Here is a 25840-nt window from a genome sequence, read left to right as displayed (position 1 = left end):
GGGTCCCCTGCCGGCGCTCCTGGCTCCTCCTCTTCTCGGGTCCCCTGCCGGCGCTCCTGGTTCATCCTCTTCTCAGGTCCCCCGCCGGCGCTCCTGGCTCCTCCTCTTCTCGAGTCCCCTGCCGGCGCTCCTGGCTCCTCCTCTTCTCGAGTCCCCTGCCGGCGCTCCTGGCTCCTCCTCTTCTCGAGTCCCCCGCCGGCACTCCTGGCTCCTCCTCTTCTCGAGTCCCCCGCCGGCACTCCTGGCTCCTCCTCTTCTCGAGTCCCCTGCCGGCGCTCCTGGCTCCTCCTCTTCTCTGGGCCCCCATCGACACTCTTGGCTCCTCCTCTTCTCGGGTCAACCGCCGGCGCTCCTGGCTCCTCCTCTTCTTGGGTCCCCAGTTGGCGATCCTGACTCCTCCTCTTCTTGGGTCCCCCGCCGGCGCTCCTGACTCCTCCTGCCTGCCAAGTGCCCCCCATAGCAAGCAGCTTGCAGTGGGGGCACCCAGGCAGGCTCGCTCCTGAACCACTGCATGTCCATTCACGCACAGAGCTGTTGCTGTGCCCCGCCCTCTCCTCATTGGCTCACTGGCTGTGAGTGACAGCAGGAGGAGGAGCCAATGAGGAGGAAGAGACCCGGGACAGCTGAGGCTCTGGGGCACATCGCTGGATCACATTGGGGTTCAGATAAATATTTGGGGGATCTGCTGCACACTGAAGATCTTTTTGAGCCTTTAGAAGCGCTTGAATGGCACCGGCGTGCGTCCGCTACAATGCAGTGCGTTTCTCTGCGTGTCGGGAAATCGCTTGATTTTGTGCGTTTTCCTGACCATAGACCCCCAGAGCCGCCTTTTAATTCAAATGTGGAACAGAAGCCCCCGAATCCTTTCCAAACACGCGCTGCGCCCCCCACGCGGTGCAGGAAAGTGCGCATATTTAAAGATGTGGGGGAGGGGAGGGGGGCATTAACAATGTCAGTGCTGCATGTCTGCTCTATGGCGGTGCGTTTCTCTGCGTCTTGTGATTTCTCAGGTGATCGGACATACAAAGGTGTGACCCTCACCTGGGCGCCTGGGTATGATGGGGGGGGGGGGGGGGGCGAGCGTTCTGATATTCTGCCATCTTGGCACTCTGAGGACTGGCCTGTGGGGAACGCCCAGATCTGCCCCGGGGCAGTTATCGGGATTTGTGATCGCACACGCCCGTCTCTCACCTGCCAGGTTTATTGGAAGTCATACAATGGAGGCTTTCATTGGGTTACTTATTACCCTGAGCCGGGCGCTGCCATTCTCCGACCTTCCTACAAGCTGATCACATGACCGGGGGGGTGCCATGCTGGGGGCACAGGGGGTGGTAAATGAAGGGGGCATTTAAAGAGACCCCCAAGACTGGGCGGAGCTCACACCTCCCTCTGGATCTACAGAAAGTCCGGACCTCCCATCCCCCCCCCACAATTCTTCATATTCTATGGAGGAGAACAAAGTGGCGTCACGGCCGGGATCACACCGGTGCGGGTCACAAATTCACACCCTTTCCCGACCCGCACTGCGGTGACCACAGGCCTGGGCACACCCTAAAAACCCAGTGTGGTGCAGATTCCCCCTATTTAGACCTCTGATATTTCACCAAAGCCAAAAATAATAATAAAAAAAATGTAATTGTAAAAAATAAAATAATACAAATAAAAACTAGTGACACCGTCCACTGCCCTACTGACACCATCAGTATATATATATACACGTATAGGTGTTTGAGCTTTGGGGTGCACACCTATGGCGGGGACATTAAAGAGTAACTCCACTTTTACTGAGAATACTCCCCCCCCCCCCCCCCGGGTGATCTCTTTACATTGCAGGGGGTGTAACACACTTTATAGCAGATTCCTCCCTTTTGTGTGTTTCTCTGGGTCCGTGTGCACCGTGACTGTGAATGGGAGGGACTTTATCATCAATCAGCTGCTGCAGCTGCAGGGCTCTAATGAGGAAAGTGGCAGGATCTGCATCCCTCTAGACCTGATTTCACTTTAGAAGAGGGATGTCCAAACTTTTGGAAGAAGAGGACTTGTCTTCTGTCTGCACATAAAACACACCAACAATGAGGATAGCGGATGAGCAGCCCCCCCCCTCCCCCCATGGCTCTCATTGGCTGAGCCTGTTCACCGGCAGACGCACCTACTCACAGCTCTGTACACAACGATTGCGGCTGGCGCAGTGCGTCCGGGTGCGTCCGGGTCACCGCAGGGAATGGCTGGCTGTGTAGAGAGCTGTGAGTAGGTGCGTCTGCCGATGAACGGTCATTATATCGACCAATGAGAGGAGGGACTGCCGCTACAACTTGAACCGCCCCCAATCTTCACTGTGAATGTAGCCCATGTATGTGATGTGTGTGTGGGGGAGGGGTGGGTAGGGTTTGCACCTGTCCGGAATTCACCCGGACAGTCCGGGTTTTGAAACTTGTGTCCGGGTTTTAGGGGGAACTGAAATCCAGACACGTTGTTCAGACTGGGCTGTGGCTCCCCCAGATAGTCATTTACCAATCTGTTGCCATCTGGGAGCTGCGGTTGGCTGTCTGGGGGGGGGCAGATTCGGCATCACTGGGGGGCAGGGGATGATGTCAGCAAGGGCAATTTGACCACACCCACTATTCGCTGTGGCGCGCCATGCGCACCTCATCACTACCCTCATTGGGGCACCCAATGGTGTCTCAGGATGCTAAAGTGTTCGGGTTTGGCTTAAAGAAAAAATGGTGGCAACCCCTAGTGAGGGGGGGGGGAGGGGGCAGCAACCCCCTAAATCCAGCCTTGCAGCATTTACTTAACTGGCACCCGGACATTCCCAGCTTCTGCCACTAACCCCCCCCCCCCCCCCAATTGCCTGGCCCATCAATGTAGGCTGCTATGTTTTTGCACAGCATCCCTACAGATGTGGATGGGTTGGGATTGTCTGCACCCCCGGCACCCATCTAGACGGACCGCCTGGGCCACACGCTAAACTCTCTCGGCTGTGGGTTGGACCCCCATGCTTTGGGAGTATCTCACCAAAGGATGACATTTTTGCTGCAGGGGATGCCCAAAATCTGACTTGTAGACTACTGGCACAATCAGGGAGCCAATCACAGGAGGAAGTGACATTTCTGGGGAGGGGGGGGTCTGTATACCATCTATGTAGAGAGCGCCTCCAGGTGGCCATATTGCATTTTACAGAAAAGTGAGAGATTAGAAAGGAAAAGGTCATTTTTAATAACATTTACATGAATGGGACTTCTTGTGTTGTAATTGTATATGAGAGATTATTAGATTAGATTTATTTGAGATTTTACCCTTTAATTCTTAATGGCTCCTCCCACATCTTACATTTTATGTGTTTTAGAAAAGGGAGGGGGAGGGGACTTTCCCCCGCATTGCTTGTGTGTTCAGAAACTCACTGAAATGAAAGGGGCGGCCCTACATCTGACGCACCGGGACACGCGCATGCGCACCATCACATGCGCAAAGACGTACCAGGATACGCGCATGCGCACCATCGCATGCACAAAGACACACCGGGACACGCATGCTCTCCATCGCATGCACAAAGACGCACCAGGATACGCGCATGCGCACCATCGCATGCACAAAGACGCACCGGGACACGCATGCTCTCCATCGCATGCACAAAGACGCACCAGGATACGCGCATGCGCACCATCGCATGCACAAAGACACACCGGGACACGCATGCTCTCCATCGCATGCACAAAGACGTACCAAGATACGCGCATGCGCACCATCGCATGCACAAAGACACACCGGGACACGCATGCTCTCCATCGCATGCACAAAGACACACCGGGACACGCATGCTCTCCATCGCATGCACAAAGACGTACCGGGACACGCGCATGCTCTCCATCACCTGCACAATGACGCACTGGACGTGCTCCATCGCATGCACAATGACGCACCGGACGCGCTCCATCGCCTGCACAATGACGCACCGGACGCGCTCCATCGCATGCACAATGACGCACCGGACGCGCTCCATCGCATGCACAATGACGCACCGGACGCGCTCCATCGCCTGCACAATGACGCACCGGACGCGCTCCATCGCCTGCACAATGACGCACCGGACGCACTCCATCGCCTGCACAATGACGCACCGGACGCACTCCATCGCCTGCACAATGACGCACCGGACGCGCTCCATCGCATGCACAATGACGCACCGGACGCGCTCCATCGCATGCACAATGACGCACCGGACGCGCTCCATCGCCTGCACAATGACGCACCGGACGCGCTCCATCGCCTGCACAATGACGCACCGGACGCACTCCATCGCCTGCACAATGACGCACCGGACGCACTCCATCGCCTGCACAATGACGCACCGGACGCGCTCCATCGCCTGCACAATGACGCACCGGACGCGCTCCATCGCATGCACAAGTGTGAACTGAGCCTAAATATTCCAGCAACATATAAAGTAGAACATTTAAGGTGCATATAAAACCGTCCATCCAGGTAATGGAGAAATAAATCCATGACATGCAAAAAAGGAATCGCTGACACCTAAACACAGAACATCTCAGATTTCATATCTATATATAGAAGGTTTATATCCTCCCCTCCCCCCAGGTTTACAATCTCCCAGTGACATATCACACACATTATCTTCCATAGGACGGAATTATCCGACACGTTTCTTGGGTCAAAGTCCTCTTCTTCAGGGACGGCCGTGCAGCTCAATAACAGAGATGAAGGAGCGCGGCGCGGATAGGAAGTGCACGCCGCTGGAAGCTCAGTTTGTGGGCGGAGCCTTCGTATTGGGAGGAGCTCCTATCTCACACTATGGAGGGCACTGATGTCTTTTCTAGAAATCTTGCAGTTTGGTTGCAGATAATCAGCTCCTCAGTACCGGGATAGGCAACCCATAAACCATCCGATCTCCATGGTTACAGGAGGACAACCCCCTTCCTGGCATAGACAGAGGGCGTGGTCTGCACCAGACATGTGCTCTGACGAAAAATTCATTCGTTTTTGTTTTAGTTTTGGGTCATTCGTTATGATCGTAATTCGTGAATTTGAAAATAAGAAAGAAAATCCGAAAATTTGAAAGAATAACTAATAATAACTTAACCATTACTAACTATTAAATTATAGATTATTTTTATTATTATCAGTCATTTCAGATTTTCAAATCCTCGGGTTTTCGGATTTTTGAATTTATAAATCTTCGGAAAAATTTGTTAAACGGGTTTTCATTGATTCGGAGATCTACGAATTAGTCGCAATTCGTTAAAAAAAAAAAATTTGTAAGGAAACAAATTGCACACTCCCTGCCTGTGCACCAGGGCTGGAGGACTGGGCATGGGGGGGGGGTTGGGGGGGCAACTGCCCCCCAGGCTGCTCTAATGTGCCGTAGAGAGGATGCACCACTTCTGCCACAGATATGCCCAAAAGATTCCTGGTGAAGAGAAGCAAAAAGTCCCCGCTGGTGCCCCACCGAGGGCGGGATGAGGACAGAGCACAGGTCAGGTGTACGCTGTATCCAATCAGAGGCCAGCACCATGCTGCACCAGAGGCTCTCCTCCCCCAGCCAGCCCCGATCAATCACCGGCTTCCCACCCGTCTGGTCTCCTCCCCCTTCCTATAGGGGCCATTGCGGCAGTAGAGGGAGGAGCAGTGGAGTGCCCCCATCAGTGCCGGGACAAGGTCTTTCAGAGCCCAGAGAGAACATTCCAAAATGTGCCCCCCCCCCCGAGATGTATGAGCATTACGTGCCATCAAAGATCACACACCCCCCCCAAAAAAAACACTAATCTGCATGCATACCACCTGAGCATAAAATTACCCCTCCCCCAGTACAAATCTGCCCCCCTGCTGAACCCTCCCAGCACAAATCTCTGCCCCCCCCCCCCCCATTTACCCAAATCCCCCAGCTTAAATGCTCCCTCCACCCCAAAAAAATAAATCACCCACCACCCCCACCCCCCCACCCCCCAGCACAAATCCTCTACCCCTAAAAATTTCCCCTCCGAGTACACCCCCCCCCCCCCCAGCAGAAGTACCCCCTCAATCCCTAATCTTCTCCCTCCCAACACAAATTCCCCTAAATCACCACCCTCAGCCCCCTCCCCTATATATATATATATATATACACATACACACACATATATGGCCCTCATGCTCTGTGTCTTCTCTATAATGATGATCTCGGTTATCTGAAGAAGTGACCTTTGTCCCCAGAAACGTGTTGTATGAAATCCATAGTGTGGAGGATAATCTGTACAATCACAGATCACAGTCGGGGTTTTCTCTTGAGGTTTTAGTTTGGGGGGGAATAAGAAGGAAAAGTTCCAGAAATTCTCCTTTATATACAGAAATAAAAAGGAAGATGATTTCCCAAGGAGCCGCAGGTGACACATACAGCCCACACATGCGCATGCGGCATCCCCCCCCCCCCCTCCCCCCGACCACCTCAGTCATCTCCCATTCAGGTAATACTAATATAGGACTATGTGTGGGAAATACTACAAGAGAGAATATTCATATAGAAGAGTAGGAGGAGCACACAGACACATGTACACGCCCCCGAGGATCCCGGATGTAGGAAGGGGGCGGGGAATTCGGCGCTGATAATGTGCAATCTTCCCTCTGAATCCCCCGAGCTTCATAGGAGATTCTCAGGATATAGAAATAGACATTTTCTTTTTTTTTACGTTCTATGAAGTAAGGAATGGATAGATTGTAAGCTCCTGTGGTGCAGCAGAGTTCTCTCTGGAATGTCAGCTCTATAGAAATCCCGGAAATAGCGGAATCTTCTCACCTTGGATCCGGCCGGAGGGGTCAGTCCCAGAAATCTGTACAGATTGTTATTCTCCTTGGCTTCAAAAAAAGCTTCAAAGTCCTGAGAAGGGAGAGAGAGAGGAAGTCACATGTACAGTATATATTATATATACCCCATATACAAATAAATGTATACCCCCCACATCCCCATATACAGTATAATGTGCACCCCCCACATCCTCATATACAGTATAATGTGTACCCCCCCCCACATCCCCACAGTATAATGTGTACCCCCCACATCCCCATATACAGTATAATGTGCACCCCCCCACATCCTCATATACAGTATAATGTGTACCCCCCCCCACATCCCCACAGTATAATGTGTACCCCCCACATCCCCATATACAGTATAATGTGCACCCCCCCACATCCTCATATACAGTATAATGTGTACCCCCCCCCACATCCCCACAGTATAATGTGTACCCCCCACATCCCCATATACAGTATAATGTGCACCCCCCCACATCCTCATATACAGTATAATGTGTACCCCCCCCACATCCCCACAGTATAATGTGTACCCCCCACATCACCATATACAGGATAATGTGTACCCCCCACATCCCCATATACAGTATAATGTATACCCCCCACATCCCCATATACAGTATAATGTGTACCCCCCACATCCCCGTATACAGTATAATGTGTACCCCCCACATCCCCGTATACAGTATAATGTATACCCCCCACATCCCCATATACAGTATAATGTATACCCCCACATCCCCATATACAGTATAATGTGTACCCCCCCACATCCCCGTATACAGTATAATGTGTACCCCCCACATTCCCATATACAGTATAATGTATACCCCCCCACATCCCCGTATACAGTATAATGTGTACCCCCCACATCCCCATATACAGTATAATGTGCACCCCCCACATCCTCATATACAGTATAATGTGTACCCCCCCCACATCCCCACAGTATAATGTGTACCCCCCACATCCCCATATACAGTATAATGTGTACCCCCCCATATACAGTATAATGTATACCCCCCACATCCCCATATACAGTATAATGTGTACCCCCCACATCCCCGTATACAGTATGTGTACCCCCCACATCCCCATATACAGTATAATGTATACCCCCCACATCCCCATATACAGTATAATGTGTACCCCCCCACATCCCCATATACAGTATAATGTATACCCCCCACATCCCCATATACAGTATAATGTGTACCCCCCACATCCCCGTATACAGTATAATGTGTACCCCCCACATCCCCATATACAGTATAATGTATACCCCCCACATCCCCATATACAGTATAATGTGTACCCCCCCACATCCCCGTATACAGTATAATGTGTACCCCCCACATCCCCATATACAGTATAATGTATACCCCCCCCCACATCCCCGTATACAGTATAATGTGTACCCCCCACATCCCCATATACAGTATAATGTATACCCCCCCCACATCCCCGTATACAGTATAATGTGTACCCCCCACATCCCCATATACAGTATAATGTGTACCCCCCACATCCCCATATACAGTATAATGTATACCCCCCACATCCCCATATACAGGATAATGTGTACCCCCCATATCCCCATATACAGTATAATGTGTACCCCCCACATCACCGTATACAGGATAATGTGTACCCCCCACATCCCCATATACAGTATAATGTATACCCCCCACATCCCCATATACAGGATAATGTGTACCCCCCACATCCCCGTATACAGTATAATGTATACCCCCACATCCCCACAGTATAATGTGTACCCCCCACATTCCCGTATACAGTATAATGTGTACCCCCCACATCCCCGTATACAGTATAATGTATACCCCCCACATCCCCGTATACAGTATAATCTGTACCCCCCACATCCCCACAGTATAATGTGTACCCCCCACATCCCCACAGTATAATGTGTACCCCCCACATCCCCATATACAGTATAATGTGTACCCCCCACATCCCCATATACAGTATAATGTGTACCCCCCCACATCCCCATATACAGTATAATGTATACCCCCCACATCCCCATATACAGTATAATGTGTACCCCCCACATCCCCGTATACAGTATAATGTGTACCCCCCACAGTATAATGTTTACCCCCCACATCCCCGTATACAGTATAATGTATACCCCCCACATCCCCATATACAGTATAATGTATACCCCCCACATCCCCATATACAGTATGTGTACCCCCCCACATCCCCGTATACAGTATAATGTGTACCCCCCACATCCCCATATACAGTATAATGTATACCCCCCCACATCCCCGTATACAGTATAATGTGTACCCCCCACATCCCCATATACAGTATAATGTGTACCCCCCACATCCCCATATACAGTATAATGTATACCCCTCACATCCCCATATACAGGATAATGTGTACCCCCCACATCCCCATATACAGTATAATGTGTACCCCCCACATCACCGTATACAGTATAATGTATACCCCCACATCCCCACAGTATAATGTGTACCCCCCACATTCCCGTATACAGTATAATGTGTACCCCCCACATCCCCGTATACAGTATAATGTATACCCCCCACATCCCCGTATACAGTATAATCTGTACCCCCCACATCCCCACAGTATAATGTGTAGCCCCCACATCCCCATATACAGTATAATGTGTACCCCCCACATCCCCATATACAGTATAATGTATACCCCCCCACATCCCCATATACAGTATAATGTATACCCCCCCACATCCCCATATACAGTATAATCTGTACCCCCCACATCCCGTATACAGTATAATGTGTACCCCCCACATCCCCGTATACAGTATAATGTGTACCCCCCACATCCCCATATACAGTATAATGTATACCCCCCACATCCCCATATACAGTATGTGTACCCCCCCACATCCCCGTATACAGTATAATGTGTACCCCCCACATCCCCATATACAGTATAATGTATACCCCCCCACATCCCCGTATACAGTATAATGTGTACCCCCCACATCCCCATATACAGTATAATGTGTACCCCCACATCCCCATATACAGTATAATGTATACCCCTCACATCCCCATATACAGGATAATGTGTACCCCCCACATCCCCATATACAGTATAATGTGTACCCCCCACATCACCGTATACAGTATAATGTATACCCCCACATCCCCACAGTATAATGTGTACCCCCCACATTCCCGTATACAGTATAATGTGTACCCCCCACATCCCCGTATACAGTATAATGTATACCCCCCACATCCCCGTATACAGTATAATCTGTACCCCCCACATCCCCACAGTATAATGTGTACCCCCCACATCCCCATATACAGTATAATGTGTACCCCCCACATCCCCATATACAGTATAATGTATACCCCCCCACATCCCCATATACAGTATAATGTATACCCCCCCACATCCCCATATACAGTATAATCTGTACCCCCCACATCCCGTATACAGTATAATGTGTACCCCCCACATCCCCGTATACAGTATAATGTGTACCCCCCACATCCCCATATACAGTATAATGTATACCCCCCACATCCCCATATACAGTATAATGTGTACCCCCCACATCCCCATATACAGTATAATGTGTACCCCCACATCCCCATATACAGTATAATGTATACCCCTCACATCCCCATATACAGGATAATGTGTACCCCCCACATCCCCATATACAGTATAATGTGTACCCCCCACATCACCGTATACAGTATAATGTATACCCCCACATCCCCACAGTATAATGTGTACCCCCCACATTCCCGTATACAGTATAATGTGTACCCCCCACATCCCCGTATACAGTATAATGTATACCCCCCACATCCCCGTATACAGTATAATCTGTACCCCCCACATCCCCACAGTATAATGTGTACCCCCCACATCCCCATATACAGTATAATGTGTACCCCCCACATCCCCATATACAGTATAATGTATACCCCCCACATCCCCATATACAGTATAATCTGTACCCCCCACATCCCGTATACAGTATAATGTGTACCCCCCACATCCCCGTATACAGTATAATGTGTACCCCCCACATCCCCACAGTATAATGTGTACCCCCCACATCCCCATATACAGTATAATGTGTACCCCCCACATCCCCATATACAGTATAATGTGTACCCCCCCACATCCCCATATACAGTATAATGTGTACCCCCCACATCCCCGTATACAGTATAATGTGTACCCCCACATCCCCGTATACAGTATAATGTATACCCCCCACATCCCCGTATACAGTATAATCTGTACCCCCCACATCCCCACAGTATAATGTGTACCCCCCACATCCCCGTATACAGTATAATGTGTACCCCCCACATCCCCGTATACAGTATAATGTGTACCCCCCCACATCCCCGTATACAGTATAATGTGTACCCCCCCACATCCCCATATAATGTGTACCCCCCATATACAGTATAATGTGTACCCCCCACATCCCCATATAATGTGTACCCCCCATATACAGTATAATGTGTACCCCGCCACATCCCCATATAATGTGTACCCCCCATATACAGTATAATGTATACCCCCCACATGCCCGTATACAGTATAATTTGTACCCCCCACATTCCCGTATACAGCATAATGTGTACCCCCCACATCCCCATATACAGTATAATGTGTGTACCGCCCACATCCCCATATACAGTATAATGTGTACCCCCCACATCCCCATATACAGTATAATGTGTACCCCCCACATCCCCATATACAGTATAATGTGTACCCCCCCACATCCCCATATACAGTATAATGTGTGTACCGCCCACATCCCCATATACAGTATAATGTGTGTACCCCCCACATCCCCATATACAGTATAATGTGTACCCCCCACATCCCCATATACAGTATAATGTGTACCCCCCACATCCCCATATACAGTATAATGTGTACCCCCCACATCCCCATATACAGTATAATGTGTACCCCCCACATCCCCATATACAGTATAATGTGTACCCCCCACATCCCCATATACAGTATAATGTGTACCCCCCCACATCCCCGTATACAGTATAATGTGTACCCCCCACATCCCCGTATACAGTATAATGTGTACCCCCCACATCCCCATATACAGTATAATGTGTACCCCCCACATCCCCATATACAGTATAATGTGTACCCCCCACATCCCTATATACAGTATAATGTATACCCCCCACATCCCCATATACAGTATAAATGTGTACCCCCAGATCCCCGTATATAAAATACAGTATATACCCGTAGATCCACATACAGTTATGCTCAAAAGTTTGCATACCCTGGCAGAAATTGTGAAATTTTGGCATTATTATTGAAAATATGACGATCCTGCCCAAAAAACTGTCTTTTATTTAAGGATAGCGATCACATGAAGCCATTTATTATCACTTTGTGTTTTGGATCCTTTTTAAATCATAATGAGAACAGAAATCACCCAAATGGCCCTGATAAAAAGTTTACATCCCCTGGAATGTTTGGCCTTGGTACAGACACAGGAGGTGGCACACAGAGGGTTAAAATGGCAATTAAAAGGTTAATTTCCCACATTTTAAATCACAATTAGTGTCTGTGTATAAATAGCCAATGAGTTTGTTATCTCTCACATGGATGCACTAAGCAGGCTGGACACTGAGCCATGAGGAGGTAGGAAAGAACAGTCATTAGACCTGCGTAACAAGGTAATGAGACTTTACAAAGATGGAAAAGGATATGAAAAGACACCCAAAGCTTTGAATATGTCAGTCTGTTCTGTTTAATCATTTAATAAGAAGTGGAAATATTCGGGGATCTCTTGATACCAAGCCAAGGTCAGGTAGACCAAGAAAGATTTCAGCCACAACTGGTGGAAGAATTGTTTGGGATACAAATAAATACCCCCCACAAGTAACCTCAGGAGCAATACCGGCTGCTCTGGAAAAAGACAGTGTGGTTGTTTTTAAGGGGCACAATACGACGATACTTGAACACAAAAGAACTGCATGGTAAAGTTGCCGGAAAGAAGTCTTTACTGTACAAGTTCCACAAAAAAGCCCGGCTACAATCTGCCCAACAACACCTTGATACGCCTCATTGGGATTTTTTGTGGCATTGGAGCAGTAAAGATTTCCTTCTGGCAGCTCTTTTTTCTTATTATGATTTTAAAAAGGATCCAAAAAAATTACGTGATAATAAATGGCTTCATGTGATCGCTATCCTTAAATAAAAGACAGTTTTTTGGGCAAACTTTTGAGTACAACTGTATATAATCTAGTATGTAAACTATGGTGTATGTGACATACTCCTGACCCCTGCACTCAATATACAACATAGGTTAGATACTCCTGACCCCTGCACTGTATATACACTGATGAAGTTTAAATAATCCTGACCCCTGCACGCTATATAAAAGTTATGTAGGTTAGATACTCCTGACCCCTGCACTTTATACACAATGATGTAGGTTAGATACTCCTGACCCCTGCACTTTATAAACAATGATGTAGGTTAGATACTCCTGACCCCTGCACTTTATACACAATGATGTAGGTTAGATACTCCTGACCTCTGCACTCTATATACAATGATGTAGGTTAGATACTCCTGACCTCTGCACTCTATATACAATGATGTAGGTTAGATACTCCTGACCTCTGCACTCTATATACAGTGATGTAGGTTACTCCTGACTCCTGCACTCTATATACGACGTGGGTTAGATACTCCTGACCCCTGCTCTGTATATACAGTGATGTAGGTTACAGTGGCTTGCGAAAGTATTCGGCCCCCTTGAACTTTTCAACCTTTTGCCACATTTCAGGCTTCAAACATAAAATTTTGATTTTTTTGTGAAGAATCACCAACAAGTGGGACACAATTGTGAAGTGGAACGAAATCTATTGGATTTTTGAAACTTTTTTAACTAATAAAAAAATGAAAAGTGGGGCGTGCAAAATGATTCGGCCCCCTTGTGTTCATACTTTGTAGAGCCGCCTTTTGCTGCGATTACAGCTGCAAGTCTCTTGGGGGATGTCTCTATCAGTTTTGCACATCGAGAGACTGAAATTCTTGCCCATTCTTCCTTGTAAAACAGCTGGAGCTCAGTGAGGTTGGATGGAGAGCGTTTGTGAACAGCAGTTTTCAGCTCTTTCCACAGATTCTCGATTGGATTCAGGTCTGGACTTTGACTTGGCCATTCTAACACCTGGATACGTTTATTTGTGAACCATTCCTTTGTAGATTTTGCTGTATGTTTGGGATCATTGTCTTGTTGGAAGATAAATCTCCGTCCCAGTTTCAGGTCTTTTGCAGACTCCAACAGGTTTTCATCCAGAATGGTCCTGTATTTGGCTGCATCCATCTTCCCCTCAATTTTAACCATCTTCCCTGTCCCTGCTGAAGAAAAGCAGGCCCAAACCATGATGCTGCCACCACCATGTTTCACGGTGGGGATGGTGTGTTGAGTGTGATGAGCTGTGTTGCTTTTACGCCAAACATATCGTTTTGCATTGTGGCCAAAAAGTTGGATTTTGGTTTCATGGGACCAGAGCACCTTCTTCCACATGTTTGGTGTGTCTCCCAGGTGGCTTGTGGCAAACTTTAGACGAGACTTTTTATGGATATCTTTGAGAAATGGCTTTCTTCTTGCCACTCTTCCATAAAGGCCAGATTTGTGCCGTGTACGACTGATTGTTGTCCTATGGACAGACTCTCCCACCTCAGCTGTAGTTCTCTGCAGTTCATCCAGAGTGACCATGGGCCTCTTGGCTCTTCTCTGATCAGTCTTCTCCTTGTCTGAGATGAAAGTTTAGAGGGACAGCCAGGTCTTGGTAGATTTGCAGTGGTCTGATACTCCTTCCATTTCAAAATGATGGCTTGCACAGCGCTCCTTGGGATGTTTAAAGCTTGGGAAATCTTTTTGTATCCAAATCCGGCTTTAAACTTCTCCACAACAGTATTACGGACCTGCCTGGTGTGTTCCTTGGTCTTCATGATGCTCTCTGAACCCTGAGACTATCACAGAGCAGGTGCATTTATACAGAGACTTGATTACACACAGGTGGATTCTATTTATCACTATCAGTCATTTAGGACAACATTGGATCATTCAGAGATCCTCGCTGAACTTCTGGAGTCAGTTTGCTGCACTGAAAAAAAAGGGGCCCAATCATTTTGCACGCACCACTTTTCAGTTTTTTAATCGCTAAAAAAAGTTTAAAATATCCGATAGATTTCGTTCCACTTCACAATTGTGTCCCACTTGTTGGTGATTCTTCACAAAAAATTAAAATGTTATATCTTTATGTTTGAAGCCTGAAATGTGGCAAAAGGTTGAAAAGTTCAAGGGGGCCGAATACTTTCGCAAGCCACTGTATATACTCCTGACCCCTGCACTGTATATACAGTGATGTAGGTTATATACTCCTGACCCCTGCACTGTATATACAGAGATGTAGGTTATATACTCCTGACCCCTGCACTCTATATACAGTGATGTAGGTTATATACTCCTGACCCCTGCACTGTATATACAGTGATGTAGGTTATATACTCCTGACCCCTGCTCTGTATATACAGTGATGTAGGTTATATACTCCTGACCCCTGCACTGTATATACAGTGATGTAGGTTATATACTCCTGACCCCTGCACTGTATATACAGTGATGTAAGTTATATACTCCTGACCCCTGCTCTGTATATACAGTGATGTAGGTTATATACTCCTGACCCCTGCTCTGTATATACAGTGATGTAGGTTATATACTCCTGACCCCTGCTCTGTATATACAGTGATGTAGGTTATATACTCCTGACCCCTGCACTGTATATACAGTGATGTAGGTTATATACTCCTGACCCCTGCACTGTATATACAGTGATGTAGGTTATATACTCCTGACCCCTGCACTGTATATACAGTGATGTAGGTTATATACTCCTGACCCCTGCACTCTGTACGCTGGGTTGTAGGTCACATGGTTTTGATCACAGGACTGTATACAGGTAATGAGGGCCCTTATTTTGGATATAGTATCAGGAGGGAACCCCCCCAGCAGGTAACGAGGACCCCTATCCCCCAGATACAGGAAGGAAGGGGATAAAGAGAACCTGTAATGAGGAGAGCTCTTACCCCCAGGTACTGGTCATCACAGAAGATCTGGGGGGGCAGGGGAACCCCACTAGCTGGCCGGAAGTTTTCCGGAACATTCTCCCTCATCCACTTCCGGTTCTCCTCGTTGGCGGCGATGTCCTTCTCTTCATGAGGGATCTTCAGAGAGTCCAAGATGGAGAACAAAGTCTGCTGGTTCTTCTTCAACTGAAAGAAGAAGAGAAATCCCATCATTCCCGGCTCTGCCTGCCACTATGACATCATCAAGCACTGTGACATCATCAGATGAAGAGACTGAAGGTGGATGGCTCTGCCTACAACCCCCCCCTCCCCCGCTTACACAGTCTATAAATATCTACACACTGCCTACAAGGACCCAACAATTCCCGGGATGATCCGATCGATGGGCTCCGGATATAGAAACTTTGATTTTTATGTCCCTGGAGGCGGCCATATTTACCGATTTCATATGCAGACGCCGCTTCCTTCTCCTTAGTGATTTACTATCCCGCTCTTCAGGCAACTCTATCATTGAAAGCAACTGAATCTCTGGCCAATTGCTTTTATCTCAGCAGCAGAGAAGCTGACCTATGAGATACCGAATCTGACAAAAGTAAGTACACCCCTCAGTGACATTTGTGTAAATCTTTTCTTCTCTCTTTTCATGTGACAACACTGAAGAAATGACACTTGTCTACAATGTAAAGTAGTGAGTGTACAGCTTGTATAACAGTGTAAATTTACTGTCCCCTCAAAATAACTCAACACACAGCCATTAATGTCTAAACCGCTGGCAACAAAAGTCAGTACACCCCTAAGTGAAAATCTCCAAATTGGGCCCAATTAGCCATTTTCCCTCCCCGGTGTCATGTGACTCGTTAGTGTTACAAGGTCTCAGGTGTGAATGGGGAGCAGGTGTGTTAAATTTGGTGTTATCGCTCCCACTCTCTCATACTGGTCACTGGAAGTACAACATGGCACCTCATGACAAAGAACTCTCTGAGGATCTGAAAAAAAGAATTGTTGCTCTACATAAAGATGGCCTAGGCTATAAGAAGATTGCCAAGACCCTGAAACTGAGCTGCAGCACGGTGGCCAAGACCATACAGCGGTATAACAGGACAGGTTCCCCTCAGAACAGGCCTCACCATGGTCCACCAAAGAAGTTGAGGTCACGTGATCAGCGTCATATCCAGAGGTTGTCTTTGGGAAATAGACGTATGAGTGCTGCCAGCATTGCTGCAGAGGTTGTAGGGGTGGGGGGTCAGCCTGTCAATGATCAGACCATACGCCGCACACTGCATCAAATTGGTCTACATGGCTGTCATCCCAGAAGGAAGCCTCTTCTAAAGATGATGTACAAGAAAGTCCACAAACAGTTTGCTGAAGACAAGCAGACTAAGGACATGGATTACTGGAACCATGTCCTGTGGTCTGATGAGACCAAGATAAACGTATTTGGTTCAGATGGTGACAAGCGTGTGTGGGGGCAACCAGGTGAGGAGGACAAAGACAAGTGTGTCTTGTCTACAGTCAAGCATGGTGGTGGGAGTGTCATGGTCTGGGGCTGCATGAGTGCTGCCGGCACTGGGGGGCTACAGATCATTGAGGGAACCATGAATGCCAACATGTACTGTGACCTACTGAAGCAGAGCATGATCCCCTCCCTTCAGAGACTGGACCGCAGGGCAGTATTCCAACATGATAACCACCCCAAACACACCTCCAAGACTACCACTGCCTTGCTAAAGAAGCTGAGGGTAAAGGTGATGGACTGGCCAAGCATGTCTCCAGACCTAAACCCTATTGATCATCTGTGGGACATCCTCAAACGGAAGGTGGAGGAGCACAAGGTCTCTAACATCCACCAGCTCTGTGATGTCATCATGGAGGAGTGGAAGAGGACTCCAGTGACAACCTGTGAAGCTCTGGTGACCTCCATGCCCAAGAGGGTTAAGGCAGTGCTGGAAAATAATGGTGGCCACACAAAATATTGACACTTTGGGCCCAATTTGGAGATTTTTACTTAGGGGTGTACTTACTTTTGTCACATACTGTATATGTGACAAAGAATAACTTTACATTACAGTAATGGAAATATGGAACAGCAAGAATATAGAGGAGCTTACACTCTAATGTCCCCTCCCCCACAGTCACACACTATTATTATACATTTATATAGCTCTGACATATACCGCAGTGCTGTATACAATGAGTTGGGGTATTTTATGGGGTCCCGGGACCCTTCAGCCTCCAATAATGAGATGTAATGAGGAGGTGTGAGGCGGGTCCTGCCTGCTCTGGGTATAGAAGAGCTCACAGAGATCAGGCAGAGTCATCGGTGGAGAATTCCTCGGTGTAATACGGTAATATGAAGTAATACGGAGGCCTCACCCCGGAATACAGACGTCTCCCTGTGGGGGGGGGGGGCTATGTGTGCGGGGGGAGGGGGGGTCATATTTGTATTGAACGGCTCATTTCCCTTTTATGGAGAAGAATTCCCCCCTCCCCTCCCCCTCCTCACCGACTCCGAGCTACAGACAGTCCAGCACCAAATATGGAGAAGTGACAGTCATCCCCCCCGGGACAGCGAGGGGTTAACTCCCAGCTCAGACAAAGTTACAGGAAAGTTACCGGAGTCCAATTAGAATCAGATCCATCCTGGGACCCCGCACCGAGCCACGGGACCCCGTACCGAGACATGGGACCCTGTACTGAGCCACGGGACCCCCATCAGACCATGACACCCCGCACCGAGCCACGGGACCCTGTACTGAGCCACGGGACCCCCATCAGACCATGACACCTCACACCGAGACATGGGACCCTGTACTGAGCCACGGGACCCCCATCAGACCATGACACCCCGCACCGAGCCACGGGACCCTGTACTGAGCCACGGGACCCCCATCAGACCATGACACCTCACACCGAGACATGGGACCCTGTACTGAGCCACGGGACCCCCATCAGACCATGACACCCCGCACCGAGCCACGGGACCCCATACCAAGACATGGGACCCTGTACTGAGCCACGGGACCCCCATCAGACCATGACACCCCGCACTGAGCCACGGGACCCCGTACCGAGCCACGGGACCCCCATCAGACCATGACACCTCACACCGAGACATGGGACCCTACACCGAGCCACGGGACCCCGCACAGAGCCACGGGACCCCGTACCGAGACACGGGACCCCGCACCGAGACATGGGACCCTGTACTGAGCCACGGGACCCTGCACCAAGACATGGGACCCTGTACTGAGCCACGGGACCCCGTACCGAGACACGGGACCCCGCACCGAGCCACGGGACCCCCATCAGACCATGACACCCCGCACCGAGCCACGGGACCCCCATCAGACCATGACACCTCACACCGAGACACGGGACCCTGTACCGAGACATGGGACCCTGTACTGAGACATGGGACCCTGTACTGAGCCACGGGACCCCCATCAGACCATGACACCCCGCACCGAGCCACGGGACCCCGTACTGAGCCACGGGACCCCCATCAGACCATGACACCCCGCACCGAGCCACAGGACCCCTCACCGAGCCACGGGACCCTGCACCGAGACACGGGACCCCACACCAAGCCACGGGACCCCACACCAAGCCACGGGACCCCGCACCAAGCCACGGGACCCCGCACCAAGCCACGGGACCCCGCACCAAGCCACGGGACCCCGCACCGAGCCACGGGACCCCCATCAGACCATGACACCTCACACCGAGACATGGGACCCCGCACCGAGCCACGGGACCCCACACCAAGCCACGGGACCCCACACCAAGCCACGGGACCCCACACCGAGCCATGGGACCCCGCACCGAGCCATGGGACCCCGCACCGAGCCATGGGACCCCCATCAGACCATGACACCTCACACTGAGACATGGGACCCCGCACCGAGCCACGGGACCCCGCACCGAGACACGGGACCCCACACCAAGCCACGGGACCCCGCACCGAGACACGGGACCCCACACTGAGCCATGACACCCCGCACCGAGCCATGGGACCCCCATCAGACCATGACACCCCACACTGAGCCATGGGACCCTACACTGAGCCATGGGACCTCACACTGAGCCATGGGACCCCACACTGAGCCATGGGACCCCACACTGAGCCATGGGACCCCACACTGAGCCATGGGACCCCCATCAGACCATGACACCTCACACTGAGCCATGGGACCCTACACTGAGCCATGGGACCCCACACTGAGCCATGGGACCCCACACTGAGCCATGGGACCCTACACTAAACCATGGGACCCCACACTGAGCCATGGGACCCCCATCAGACCATGACACCCCACACTGAGCCATGGGACCCTACACTGAGCCATGGGACCTCACACTGAGCCATGGGACCCTACACTGAGCCATGGGACCCCACACTGAGCCATGGGACCCCCATCAGACCATGACACCCCACACTGAGCCATGGGACCCTACACTGAGCCATGGGACCCCCATCAGACCATGACACCTCACACTGAGCCATGGGACCCTACACTGAGCCATGGGACCCCACACTGAGCCATGGGACCCCACACTGAGCCATGGGACCCCACACTGAGCCATGGGACCCCCATCAGACCATGACACCCCACACTGAGCCATGGGATCCTACACCGAGCCACGGGACCCCCATCAGACCATGACACCTCACACTGAGCCATGGGACCCTACACTGAGCCATGGGACCCCACACTGAGCCATGGGACCCCCATCAGACCATGACACCTCACACTGAGCCATGGGACCCTACACTGAGCCATGGGACCCCCATCAGACCATGACACCTCACACTGAGCCATGGGACCCTACACTGAGCCATGGGACCCCCATCAGACCATGACACCTCACACTGAGCCATGGGACCCTACACTGAGCCATGGGACCCCATACTGAGCCATGGGACCCCACACTGAGCCATGGGACCCCCATCAGACCATGACACCCCACACTGAGCCATGGGACCTCACACTGAGCCATGGGACCCTACACTGAGCCATGGGACCCCACACTGAGCCATGGGACCCCCATCAGACCATGACACCCCACACTGAGCCATGGGACCCCCATCAGACCATGACACCTCACACTGAGCCATGGGACCCTACACTGAGCCATGGGACCCTACACTGAGCCATGGGACCCCACACTGAGCCATGGGACCCCCATCAGACCATGACACCTCACACTGAGCCATGGGACCCTACACTGAGCCATGGGACCTCACACTGAGCCATGGGACCCCCATCAGACCATGACACCTCACACTGAGCCATGGGACCCCACACTGAGCCATGGGACCCCACACTGAGCCATGGGACCCCCATCAGACCATGACACCTCACACTGAGCCATGGGACCCTACACTGAGCCATGGGACCTCACACTGAGCCATGGGACCCCCATCAGACCATGACACCTCACACTGATCCATGGGACCCTACACTGAGCCATGGGACCCCCATCAGACCATGACACCCCACACTGATCCATGGGACCCAGCAGTACACATGGTGGTCACTCTGGTCCTCTTTATTCTAAATACAAAGTAACAAACTGAATCATTATAAATCCTTCCAGTCAGTGTGGTGAGAAGGGCCTCTGCTGTAACACCCGGCAACCAGAACCCCTCCTCCACCCTTCCTCTCCTCCATCATAAAGCAATGACATCACCGAAAAATGTGACACAAAGACATGAAGCTGGAGGATCAGCAGGACCACCGGAGTGATCATTTCCAGAAGCCTACCATACCTGACAAAGAATGGTCACCTCCCCGCCCCGAGCCTGCTGATTGGACAATGAAGGATCAGCACATTGAGGAGGCGGCTCTCCTTCTGATAATCCAAAGTAACCACTGTCCCCCCATCCAACAATCCAATGTAACCACTGTCCCCCCATCCAACAATCCAATGTAACCACTGTCCCCATCCAACAATCCAATGTAACCACTGTCCCCCCATCCAACAATCCAATGTAACCACTGTCCCCCATCCAACAATCCAATGTAACCACTGTCCCCCATCCAACAATCCAATGTAACCACTGTCCCCCATCCAACAATCCAATGTAACCACTGTCCCCCCATCCAACAATCCAATGTAACCACTGTCCCCCATCCAACAATCCAATGTAACCACTGTCCCCCATCCAACAATCCAATGTAACCACTGTCCCCCCTCCAACAATCCAATGTAACCACTGTCCCCCCTCCAACAATCCAATGTAACCACTGTCCCCCCATCCAACAATCCAATGTAACCACTGTCCCCCCATCCAACAATCCAATGTAACCACTGTCCCCCATCCAACAATCCAATGTAACCACTGTCCCCCCATCCAACAATCCAATGTAACCACTGTCCCCCCTCCAACAATCCAATGTAACCACTGTCCCCCATCCAACAATCCAATGTAACCACTGTCCCCCCATCCAACAATCCAATGTAACCACTGTCCCCCATCCAACAATCCAATGTAACCACTGTCCCCCCATCCAACAATCCAATGTAACCACTGTCCCCATCCAACAATCCAATCTAACCACTGTCCCCCATCCAACAATCCAATGTAACCACTGTCCCCCCATCCAACAATCCAATGTAACCACTGCCCCCCATCCAACAATCCAATGTAACCACTGTCCCCCATCCAACAATCCAATGTAACCACTGTCCCCCCATCCAACAATCCAATGTAACCACTGTCCCCCCATCCAACAATCCAATGTAACCACTGTCCCCCATCCAACAATCCAATGTAACCACTGTCCCCCCTCCAACAATCCAATGTAACCACTGTCCCCCATCCAACAATCCAATGTAACCACTGTCCCCCATCCAACAATCCAATGTAACCACTGTCCCCCATCCAACAATCCAATGTAACCACTGTCCCCCATCCAACAATCCAATGTAACCACTGTCCCCCCCATCCAACAATCCAATGTAACCACTGTCCCACATCCAACAATCCAATGTAACCACTGTCCCCCATCCAACAATCCAATGTAACCACTGTCCCCCATCCAACAATCCAATGTAACCACTGTCCCCATCCAACAATCCAATGTAACCACTGTCCCCCATCCAACAATTCAATGTAACCACTGTCCCCCCATCCAACAATCCAATGTAACCACTGTCCCCCCATCCAACAATCCAATGTAACCACTGTCCCCCCTCCAACAATCCAATGTAACCACTGTCCCCCATCCAACAATTCAATGTAACCACTGTCCCCATCCAACAATCCAATGTAACCACTGTCCCCCCATCCAACAATCCAATGTAACCACTGTCCCCCATCCAACAATCCAATGTAACCACTGTCCCCCCTCCAACAATCCAATGTAACCACTGTCCCCCCATCCAACAATCCAATATGGCCACACCCTTTCACTTTACAATCCAATATGGCCATTTCCTTTGACTTTGTAGCATCAAATAAGGACACACCCCTCACCTTCCACAATTTAATACAACCACACCCCTTGCACCTCGCCATCCAATAGAGTATCGGCATACGGAGCGCCAATGATGGGAATCTCAGGGGTGGCAATTCCCTATTTTCCCCTCAGCCTCTCTCATTGGCCGGGCTCTGATCTGAGTGAAGTCTGTGGGAAGATTTCTGGCTCTCCTGGTAAAATAAACGGATCTTTAATCCGCAGAAGCCGCGTCCTGCTGCCCCACCTGACAAACATTGGGGATTAATGGATCCCAGACACGGGAGGAAGGATAAATACGGCGCGCCTGGAGATTAGCCGAGAGTTTCCTGACAATTCTGGACAGAATTTACTTTAAAGCTGCAGGCAGAACCTGCAGAATGTTCACACAGTGCCTGGCAGGACTGCAGCCTCCTGTTGTGTGATACTGTCCACCACAGAGAGGGCTCAGAGAGGCCGGAGCTGGAACCTGGGAGCACACTGACCCATAAACCCAGGCTCAGATTCTGGGATGCTCAATATACTGGATGTGACTATAGTGAGGTCCCACGAGACCCATACTGCTGGAGGGAACGAGGAGGTTGTACTGAGCACAACACCACCTGCAGCTCCCTCAAGATATGCAAGTTGGTGATTGAAAGGGTCAGAAATCTCATGTCTATAGAGGGCAGACAGAGAACGGGACACATTTCCCACATAGCACAGTGGACAGGAAACAGGCCAAAGCAAAGATGTTGTGAACCTCCTTCATCAGGGTCCTCAGAGGACTTCTGAGACCTGGAGGGACAATGTCCATAAACTGTCTCATCAATACCCAACATGAGTCTACCAGAGCCAAACTCGACCGAGTCTACCAGAGCCCAACTCGACCGAGTCTACCAGAGCCCAACTCGACCGAGTCTACCAGAGCCCAACTCAACCGAGTCTACCAGAGCCCAACTCAACCGAGTCTACCAGAGCCCAACTCAACCGAGTCTACCAGAGCCCAACTCAACCGAGTCTACCAGAGCCCAACTCAACCGAGTCTACCAGAGCCCAACTCAACCGAGTCTACCAGAGCCCAACTCAACCGAGTCTACCAGAGCCAAACTCAACCGAGTCTACCAGAGCCAAACTCAACCGAGTCTACAGAGCCAAACTCAACCGAGTCTACCAGAGCCAAACTCAACCGAGTCTACCAGAGCCAAACTCGACCGAGTCTACCAGAGCCAAACTCGACCGAGTCTACCAGAGCCAAACTCGACCGAGTCTACCAGAGCCCAACTCGACCGAGTCTACCACAGCCAAACTCGACCGAGTCTACCACAGCCAAACTCGACCGAGTCTACCACAGCCAAACTCGACCGAGTCTACCACAGCCAAACTCGACCGAGTCTACCACAGCCAAACTCGACCGAGTCTACCACAGCCAAACTCGACCGAGTCTACCACAGCCAAACTCGACCGAGTCTACCACAGCCAAACTCGACCGAGTCTACCACAGCCAAACTCGACCGAGTCTACCACAGCCAAACTCGACCGAGTCTACCACAGCCAAACTCGACCGAGTCTACCACAGCCAAACTCGACCGAGTCTACCACAGCCAAACTCGACCGAGTCTACCACAGCCAAACTCTACCGAGTCTACCACAGCCAAACTCGACCGAGTCTACCACAGCCAAACTCTACCGAGTCTACCACAGCCAAACTCTCTAGAATCTAGAATTCCTGCTGGAATGAAGTCACCTTCATGAGAAGTTACATGAATGTAGAAGAAGACACCGATCAGGTAGACATCAAACACGCCTCTACTACACGGCTCCCGCTACTACACGGCTCCCGCTACTACACGGCTCCCGCTACTACACGGCTTCCTCTACTACACGGCTTCCTCTACTACACGGCTTCCTCTACTACACGGCTCCCTCTACTACACGGCTCCCTCTACTACACGGCTCCCTCTACTACACGGCTCCCGCTACTACTATTAGAAGGCTGAAGGCGTATTTGGTGTCTATCAAATCGTAATTCATTCTGTTCAGTAATAACTTGTAAAACCTCATCAGATGGAAAGATGAATGGATGAGAGATGGCTGAGCGTAATACAATATTTATATATATCACTTCTTATCCACCAATCAGGGAGTGGCACAGACTCCAACCAAAACCAACAACAAGATAATTACACCCAACTCATCACCACATCTGTGTATAGAAAATATGTCTACAGGAAACTTCCTCTACACAACAGATACCGAGAATTACACCCGACATACAGGACAAGAGAAGTAGTACTGTGCAGAGTCCATACATACAGAATAAGAACAGATACCAAGAATTACACCCGAAGAGAAGTAGTACTGTGCAGAGTCCATACATACAGAATATGAACAGATACCGAGAATTACACCCGACATACAGGACAAGAGAAGTAGTACTG

General features: G+C 50.2%; 1 protein-coding gene across 1 annotated transcript in view; it reads right to left on the bottom strand.

Moving 5' to 3' along the window:
* Window positions 1–25840, bottom strand: part of SH3BGRL (SH3 domain binding glutamate rich protein like) — a 47987-nt gene that overhangs the window by 6775 nt on the left and 15372 nt on the right. Inside the window, exons 2-3 of the mRNA XM_073598050.1 lie at window positions 15961–16146; window positions 6788–6868 (exon numbers count right to left, since the gene is read on the bottom strand). Of these exons, the coding sequence (XP_073454151.1) occupies window positions 6788–6868; window positions 15961–16146 (267 nt within the window). The remainder of the gene's footprint in view (window positions 1–6787; window positions 6869–15960; window positions 16147–25840) is intronic.

Source organism: Aquarana catesbeiana, linkage group LG09 (assembly GCF_042186555.1).
Source record: "Aquarana catesbeiana isolate 2022-GZ linkage group LG09, ASM4218655v1, whole genome shotgun sequence".
Taxonomy (NCBI): Eukaryota; Metazoa; Chordata; class Amphibia; order Anura; family Ranidae; genus Aquarana; species Aquarana catesbeiana.
The sequence above is the reverse complement of the archived record's forward strand: the minus strand, read 5'-3'. Positions and strand labels throughout refer to the sequence as shown.